The sequence below is a fragment of the Fukomys damarensis genome, unplaced genomic scaffold, assembly GCF_012274545.1.
Source record: "Fukomys damarensis isolate Sample0158 unplaced genomic scaffold, DMR_v1.0_HiC HiC_scaffold_25, whole genome shotgun sequence".
Taxonomy (NCBI): Eukaryota; Metazoa; Chordata; class Mammalia; order Rodentia; family Bathyergidae; genus Fukomys; species Fukomys damarensis.
The window spans coordinates 3,353,309-3,362,252 of NW_022900937.1; the positions used below are offsets into that span (position 1 = coordinate 3,353,309).

General features: G+C 46.1%; 1 protein-coding gene across 1 annotated transcript in view; it reads left to right on the plus strand.

Moving 5' to 3' along the window:
* The window catches only part of Col25a1 (collagen type XXV alpha 1 chain), a 408,120-nt gene that overhangs the window by 390,635 nt on the left and 8,541 nt on the right, over window positions 1–8,944 (plus strand). Inside the window, exons 38-42 of the mRNA XM_033755992.1 lie at window positions 775–810; window positions 2,212–2,265; window positions 5,307–5,360; window positions 6,680–6,706; window positions 7,782–7,835. Coding sequence (XP_033611883.1) covers window positions 775–810; window positions 2,212–2,265; window positions 5,307–5,360; window positions 6,680–6,706; window positions 7,782–7,835 — 225 coding nt within the window. The remainder of the gene's footprint in view (window positions 1–774; window positions 811–2,211; window positions 2,266–5,306; window positions 5,361–6,679; window positions 6,707–7,781; window positions 7,836–8,944) is intronic.

Consider the following 8,944-nt stretch of genomic DNA (forward strand, 5'->3'; position numbering starts at 1 on the left):
TTTTTTTTTTTTTTTTTTTTTTTGGTGGTATCAGAAATTGAACTTGGGACCTTGTGCTTGCAAGGCAGGTGGGAGAAGGCATTTCCCCTTCAGGCTTTGGTGCCAGGATTATTTGAAGGGAATTGTAGAACCACTGAGTTTGGGAGTTATTTTTTGCATCCGTGTTAAGATTTGTCTCAAGCCTCAGTTTTTCCTGTTCCTAGAAGTCCCTCTAGTGGTGACAAACATGAACTGTACGAACAGCTCAGAAAATAATGAATATCGTTCATACATCCCAACATATTAAAACCCAGCATTTATTCATAAACAGTACTTTAAAAAGTGTAACTGTGGCTCTATCTTAATGCTCTGAATGATAAACTTGATTATTCTACTGAGCCCATTCTTAGGAGAGAATTATCTTTTCTTCAGAACCTAATGAAATAACCTGTGAATGACAGCCCCAAGAAAATGAATTTCTAAGAAAATGGAAATTAGACAGAAGCCTCTTACCGTTGCCAATAACTACTTTTTGGCCAATTTTATAAACCTCATTAACTTGATTTCTAAATAAGAGTTTGCCTAGTAGAAATGTCATTAAAATGCCATCATCTGTGAGATGTTTATTGTCATGTGTTTTTTAAACACTAACAATGTGTAGCAATGTGATATTCACCCCAGAATCCTGTGAGTGCCCAGTATGTTGTTGGAAGTGTTGATATGTTCACCGGTTCTTCATACTAACCTCTGTTCTTGTCATTCGTGTCACCAACCCTGCTACCAACCCAATGACAGGGAGCATCTGGCTTAGACGGGAAGCCAGGATCCCGGGTGAGTCAGCCCCTCGCCTTGCTCTGACAGGTTTCATGGCTGTGGACCGCGGGCTTCCGGGCAGACCCTCTGCATTTCCGCCTGCTCTCATCAGAGATGAAAAGCTGCCTGGGGCTGGCGTCTGAGGGGAGGGGGCAAGGATGGCAGAAGAGAGGGACGGTGACAGAATGGCCTGCGGCTCTATGTGAAGTGGACTAAACTTCCTCTGAAGAGGCTTAAATAATGCGAGTGCACTTTAACTTGCTTGTTCTTTTAGATCCACATCCATCCTACAAATGCACTCTTCCTTTGGAGCCTGCTTTCAGTCTCTGTTCATGGAAAGGACTTGTCTGTCTGCTGTGGTTGTGCCTCTTCCCTGGATCTCGCCAGATCCAGGGATCTGACCAGAGATTAGAGAGCTTACTCTCCTTGATTTTAGCCCCAGATACTCAATAGTTTCAAGTTTTCTAAAGATGTATTTTGAGTGGAGACAGGAACACCCTTTAAGATGATGAAAATTCCCTAAGATTAGGGTGAATCTGAAACTGAATTCTTTCACATTACAAGACTCTAGCAGAATAAACTCATGGAATAGAAATGAGGTCCTATAGAAAAATGCCGACATAGCTCCTACATTTGCAAATATTGACAAATGACCAAGTGTACTTGACACCCTTGTACATTTTTAAGAATCTGAAAGGAATTCCAAGTTTTTCAGTTCCAACACACTGCTTCAAGCAGCCATTAATTCCCACTGTGCCTGAGGTCCCTTGCGTTCATCCAGATGTTACCTCTTCTACCACCAAAATCCTAGCGCTAATGAATCCAGAGGCCGGAAGTCAGTTGAACCATTAAATCATCCCAGTTCCTGGTTTGCCACTGCCATACAACCTAGAAGAAGAACAGTTTCTTCCCCGTAAGCCACCACTGTTCCCAACAGCTGCACCAATTCTGAGTTGAACAGTTAAACATCGTTCTCATTTATTATTGTTTCTACTCATGTAACTCTTCAAACCACTTAAATGGTGCAGCATGAGGCTTCCGAGCCTGCCTGTACAGGGTGGCAGTGAAAGAGGAAAGGACTTGAAGAGGACACAGGAAGAAAGGACAGTCACATCTCTCTTGTTAAGGTTAGGGGTAAAGGGAAGATGCCGCCCCCTTTAGTCAGGGAGGAAATCTCTAACTCAATAGGATGCATGGCTCTTTGTGCAGACTCTTCGTTGAAATGTTCAGTCATATACTTTATCCCTTTAGCATGAGTTTCTCAAAAGCCACTGGGCTGAAAAGATGGAGAATAAAGACGTGTGTCTCACCGACAGCCTAAGTCATCACCCACCAGGAAAGGTCCAGGATAAATCACAACTGTCTTTCCTGCGGCCCTTGTCACGTGTCTCATATCATTTTATTTTTATCTTTCTCTAGGGTACAGATGGTCCTATGGGACCCCATGGCCCCGCCGGTCCCAAAGGAGAAAGAGTAAGTTACCCCAGAGGTATTTAGCTTAAGCTGCGTACTACGGGAAACATAGCGTGGCTTTTTCATATAAGCCAAATTCGAGCTGCTCCTTTTCCAGAAGAAATAAAGGACTACCTAGGACTAAATGAAAATATACCATGTTACGTTCTACTCAGTCTCCACAAACAGCAAGAATAGAAAACCACTGAGTACAAAATAAAACAGGGCTGCCTTAATAAAAACAATGCATACATTGACATAGCTGAAATAAATAGCTCTGATTTTTCCTCCTTAACCCATAAGGAAGGTATTGTCATTTGGCCTTCATCCAGAAAGTTGAAGGCAACGGAGGGAGCTACAATTTCCAGGACTACATAGTCTGCCTGATAATCTTTAATATAAAGCTACTGTATTCATTCAGAGTAAGTTACGACATTTTTCCAAAGGAAATTACAAAACCGAAGCATTCCTCTTTGCATAGTTACACGTGCTCCCATTGTTTTGAGCTAAAGGATAGCCTGTGTTTCTTTAGCCATAAGGAAATAATTTCAGTTCTTATAGAACAAAAACCTTTCACTAACCTCTCTATGGCTCAGACACGTGTCCATATCCTTAGAAGAAAGAAAGGAAAAAGATGTTGCGGATGGGAGATGAATGTACAACACAAAGGAACGTGCAACATCAGCAGCTCTTTTTCTGTCTGTCTGTTTTTCTCCCACTTTCTCTTTTCCTCACCTTGAAAAACATGGAAGCTTTGTGTGCATCTGCATAGAACTGTGTCATCAATTTCCCCGCCACCTAGGAGAGGACGTAAAAGAACGTATCTAACTCGAGAGTCACTCGGCAAGCCTGTGGTCTCTTTAAGACTACGTAGTTTTCATCAGCCTGCGAGCCTTTTCGTAAGAAAGAGGGCTCTGTGGTCATTTCTTTGATGCACCTTTCCGTTCCCTGACGCTGTGTCCTGTAAAGTGAACTCGCTCCTGTAGTAATCAGCTGTGCAAGGCATAGCACTACTTGGAGTGTGACGTGGAACTCCTCCTTACAAAAAGCCTATGTTGCCTCTCTGCATTGAACACCATTATAAATTGATTTGTTATCTTAGACTTTTTTTTTAATACTCCTATTCTCTGCTACAAAGAGGGTATCTAGTGATTTCAGAGAAGGGAAAAAAATGTCTGTGTCAGAAATAAGCAGAGAATACGGCCAAAGAGCAAACAAGTGACTCGGGGTGCGCTCAGGGAGGGAGGCTGGCGTGTCCAAAAACGGCTAGGCGAATAGCCGAGTCCAAAGGGAAGGCCAGACCGGAACCTCCTGCTGTCTCCCAGAGGTCCAACTGGCAGCTTCTCAGGATCACCTTAATCAAACATATTTAAGAGCTAAGGGCCTCGACGCAGCCAAGGCAGATGCGCTTCAAGCACTGCTAAGTAACTGAGCTCCTGTCCTAAAACCGGAGCGGCAAGTCTTTTGGCAGAACGCCTGGGGCTCGAGTGGGTTTACCATTGGGTAAATCAGCTGCTACTTCGATTCTCCTCGGTGTCACAAGAGTATCGGGTCTCCGTGCTGGGCAGGATTAGCCCGAAGAGCAACTGAAGTCGCTAAGAATGTTTGAAGGCGCAGTTGCAGTCACAGGGCGTGAGTGTGAAGGGCTCCGCGGGTCACCTATCTTCCCGGATCAAGTGCCAGGCTGCAGAGAGATTCTGAGTTCAGTGCGGTGCCAGGTGGAGACCCTTGAAGTTTGAGGTTTGAAAGCAGTAGAAATCGGCAGGAGGCGGCATCCCAGAAGGATTTCCCGGGGCAGCAAAGAACGCACTGCAGGAAATGAGCCAGCCAGAGAGGAAGGAGGCGTCCCGGGGCCGGGTACGCGGTCCTCAGAGGTGAGTGACAGCACTCGGCCTCGGCCCTCAGCACCTCCAGCCTCTGCTTCCTCGGAAGCCTTCATCCGCCCTCGCACCTGCTTCAAATTCTGCCATGTGTCAGGTGGAGAGGCTGGAAAGTCCTTTGGAATTCCTCGTCCAGGACAGGAAGTTACGCTCTCACACTGGGGTTACTACTTCCTTCCCAAGGTGCTCCACGTGGAATCCCTATGGTGCCGTTTGCTTCAGCAGACAGAACCTAAACTCAAAATGACTTAAGTGATGAAGAGATCTGTTGTTTCTTAACACAAAATAGGGTGGCTCTAGGCTCTGCTGGGGCTTTGTCTTTGACTAGGCAAGCTGGCGGCCGCAGTTCCGAGCGCCCCTCAGGGAGACGGGGCAGAGACAGAGACTCCCCAGGCCGCCTTCTGGCAGGAGAACACCTTCCCAGAGCGCCCAGCATGGGACTCGCATCTCCCACTGAAGCCTCCGCTGCCGGGAGAAGCAGGATGGCCTGTGGGGTGGGCTGATCCACCGAGGGGTTTCACAGAGCAACGTGCCAGGGGCGCATTTATTCAAATAAGCCACAGCACATTTATTTTAAAAGCAAAACAAAGCCAAAGTTCTCCAGAGGAGGGGACTGGTGACATCAAAGTAATGGATGGAGATTTTCCAAAGCAGAGCCACTGTCATCTGTGGGGTTATTTCCAACTAGGCCTCCTCCGGCTTCTGTGACCCCGCCTTTCCCACCACACAAGCACGCGCGCACACACTCCCTGCTGTCTTAAAAATCATAACTAATAGGCCAAGGCCCACTGGAACGATGGGATGTGATCAAAAATACTGAGCGCTGCTGCCGCCACCGAGTGCCATCCAGTGGAAAGGCGGGTGCATAGAAACATCAGTTTCCTATCCGCCTCCTTCACCTGGCACCCTGCACTTGGCTCTTCCCTGACTCAAACACCTCCAAAGTCAACGGTTTGAATCAGTTCAAGACATCGAGGCAACCAAGACAGCACAGCTAAAGACACTCCCAGAAGAGGACTCCAGAGCTGCTGCAGGGGTGGAGGGAAGGGTGGGAGAATATTCTGAGGACTCGTGGCACTGTGTCCTTACTGTAACTCCTTTTAAATATAAACACTGACCGTATCTTTTCCCATTCTTCACAGATGCACATGTATGAATTAGACTTTCCACGTTTCCTTTCAGGGAGAAAAAGGAGCCGCGGGAGAGCCAGGACCCAGAGGGCCCTACGGCCTGCCTGTGAGTTTCCGGTCACGTGAGTGGTCGCTGCCTTCAGCATGCCTCTCTGTGTCCTGCCACTGACTCGGTTAACCCTCCCCTCGTGGGCCCAACTCACCACACTGGAGAGGCAAGGAGGACCCACTAGTTCTGCACAGTACAGTTAGTGCCCCACGCCTCACACCTGGTCCCGAGACAGCTACGGCATGGACCCCACCCCACCTGAAGCAGGATTCCCCTGCCAGTCGGTGCCCACCTGAGCCACTGACTGCCCACTCTTCTCTGCCCCTCCTGGAAAGGCCACCATATCCACAGGGGTGTGGAGGGTTTGTCGTGTGTGGCCTTTGTCACACTTCAGTGGCTCCCAAGGGTCATTCGTGAAAAACGGCTCTTGCTGGTAAAAATCATCCTCCACATGAAATGGGTATTTACCAGGCCTTCATGCTTCTCACCTTTCCAAACCACCACAAAAGCAGTGATCTTCAGAGCTTAGAATACTGATAGCATTATAGACCTGAAAATTCCTAAGTACCCAGAATCAAACTGAGGGGTCAAGTTTACTTCAAGAACAGGACCTTGGCTTTAGCGACGACTGACTCAGCAGGGCAGGTAGGACCCAAGGAATGGTGTACCCTTCCTTGCCTTTCACATGCTTTGGCTGAGCTTAAATAATCTAAGCCGTGATTATTTCAGATGCCGATTGTGAGATAGGGTCAAAATCAAGTAGAATCAGAGCGGCTTCTTGGGAACTTTGGGGGGACCCACAGCCGGTGACCCAGGGCTATCAGCCCACAGGGGTGAATTTATCGGTTTTGCCTAACAGTCTCACCATTCCTTTTATATCGGGGAATGATCATTTACAAAGCTTACTGAAAAGTAGTTAGGACCTTCAGGCCTGTCATACTTACACTAAGGGGCACATCTAGCCACAGTGAAACTACAAACAGTCTTCACATGTACTAACTAACCACTAAGCTGTTAACAGTGGCATCGGTTCACACCCTCTGTTAGTGCTGGTGGTTTTCCACATCACCCAGTGATTCTGCCTGTGACCTCACCCCCAAACTGAGCGTGTGAGTGGCCAGCATTACACTCCAGCCAACTACCAAGCTATTTAACTAACATAAGACAGAGCAAATTCCACGGCTCTTACCTGCGGCCCCTGTGCTCTCCTCACTTGATTTAAAAGAGTTTGTGTTACTAATCAATAGAGAATACTTTTCACATTCCAGAAGTAGTTGTTCTAATCCCAGTGTTGCATGGCCGGGAAGCCTCCAGTGAAATCATAATCCATTCCTGAAACTCAGGAACACTAATGTAGAACTATGGTTCTTTGGCAGGGGAAAGATGGAGAGCCTGGTCTTGATGTAAGTAATGTGTATGATACACACCTTCCTATTGTAACACATTCTGGTGGTCTCCATCATGAACAGCAAAAATACTTGTTTTTCTGTGCATATCACCATGCACAGAACATATATTGCTGTGCATGCGGACAGCACTAAAGACATTTAGTATAAAAGATTCACAACTGATGGTGGATACTGGAAATTCAAAATACTTCCCTGAGTTTAGGATATGCAATATCAGCATAATCCACTTGTAGAAAAAAATATGCCTAAAATCAACACATCTCCCATGCTAGCCTTAAGGAAAGGATATTACATTTATCCTCAACACTGTTATGCAGTATTTTTCCTCTTAAATCCCTATGTAGGTTTTCTCATGCTAACAAAATTCTATTAAAATAGGTAATGGCCAAACTAAATGCCCCTAGAAACCAATGGCGCTTATCCTGTAGCATGTGAATAATGACACAGATGGAAAAGTTACAGTTGTCATTGCTCATTGAGCCCTGTTCTGTGCAGGCATGGGCCTGGTACTTTATTATGCACTTCGCTGTGTATGATTCTTCAGTACATTTTGCAGCACGTGACGATGACCTTCCTTGTGGGGTCAGTGCAGGTAGAGGGCACATCTTAATTCCTTGTCTCATGCCCCCCATCGCCCAGTCCCCCTTGTTGGAGAAAGATCACTGCCTATTATCTTTTACATTGCTCTTCATCTGGTCTTGGGTTACGTCACTTAACACTCACGTGGCTACGTGATAGATGCTCATTAGCCCATTTCACACTCAAAGAACGAAAACGCAGAGGTAAGTGACTTGCCCAAACCCTTGCTGGGATTCAAATGAGCGCTCCAGAGTTCTTGCCACTCTGTATTTCTTAGGAGCAAAAGTGAGAAATCTGCTGCACACATGAAATGGAGAGGACAGAAGACCCTCACTTCCAGGCACTGTTTTATCTAAGTCTTTAGATGGCTCAGCATGTCATGTTTTATGTTTGAGTTCAAATCAATGAAACTCTAGGATGTTTTCTTCTCTTCCCAATGTGATTTGCCAGTTACACCAATAGCTTTCTTGGCTTTGCTTTTTACCCTCAGGGCTTCCCTGGTCCAAGAGGCGAGAAGGGCGACCTAGGAGAAAAGGGAGAGAAGGTGCCGTCTCCCCGTCGTGCGTGTCTTGTGTGATTCTGACTGCACTGTCTGCTTTGCTGTGTGACCCGTCAGATACCTTGTCTGTCTCCATCCTGTGCTCCAAAAATACACTGATCCCCGACCTAAAGAATCAGGGCTTCAAAGAGACAGCAAAGGCTGCACCCCTAGAAATAATAGCACAGTAGGACCGGAGAAATTCTAATCCTGTTAGCCATGCTACAGTCTTTCAACTCCCCCACACGAGCCTTTGATAAGTGTAATGTCTGGGGGTTCTGAAACTTTTTTCATAAAAGTAAAATTACATCAGCCGAACCTGCAGTGGCATTTTGCAAAGATCACCTAACCCTGGAAAGCAAGCATCTCATCCATCCTGACAGCATGCCCAAGAGAGATGTCGTATTTCTAGATTTTTATCAGGAAGTTGCTGGCTTCCATCTCAGGGTCACGAGTGCATACAGCACCCTTCCCAACAATGTGGATTCATGACTCCAGTGTTTGATTATGGATTTTAAAAACATTTTTTCATTCCTCCTCTTTGCTCTTTCTGTGTACTTTGATTGGGTCTTTTGACCCAACCGATCACAGAATATTTTATATTCAACAAAAGAAGCCAGTGAAAATTCAACACAGTAGAGTAACGAAAATCCTTAAGTAGGTGAAACTGTACCCTCACAATTCCAATTTAAAACTTTACAAAGCCGGGTGTGATGGTGCACGCCTGTGATCCCAGCACTCGGGAGGCTGAGGCAGGAGGATCGCTGTGAGTTTGAGACCAGCCTGGGCTACATAGTGAGTTCCAGGGCCATCTGAACTACATAATGAGACCCTGTCTCAAAAAAAAAATTTTTTTTTTAAACTGTACTTCTCAAATTAATTCCTGTTCTGCACTATGTAAAACCACCTTGTTTTTAAAACTTGGTGCATTCTCTTGAACAGTGAAGCTCATATCTGTCAGAAAGCAAAACCAAATGAAATTGGTCAAAAAGAGGAACACAGGAAGCCTGCCGTGTTTTCTGCCTTAAATGTCACCGGCCTCCCACTACTAAGGAAGCGCTGTTGTCACCAACATCACCACCTCTTCTTCACTTTCCCAAGACCCTTATGCAGAT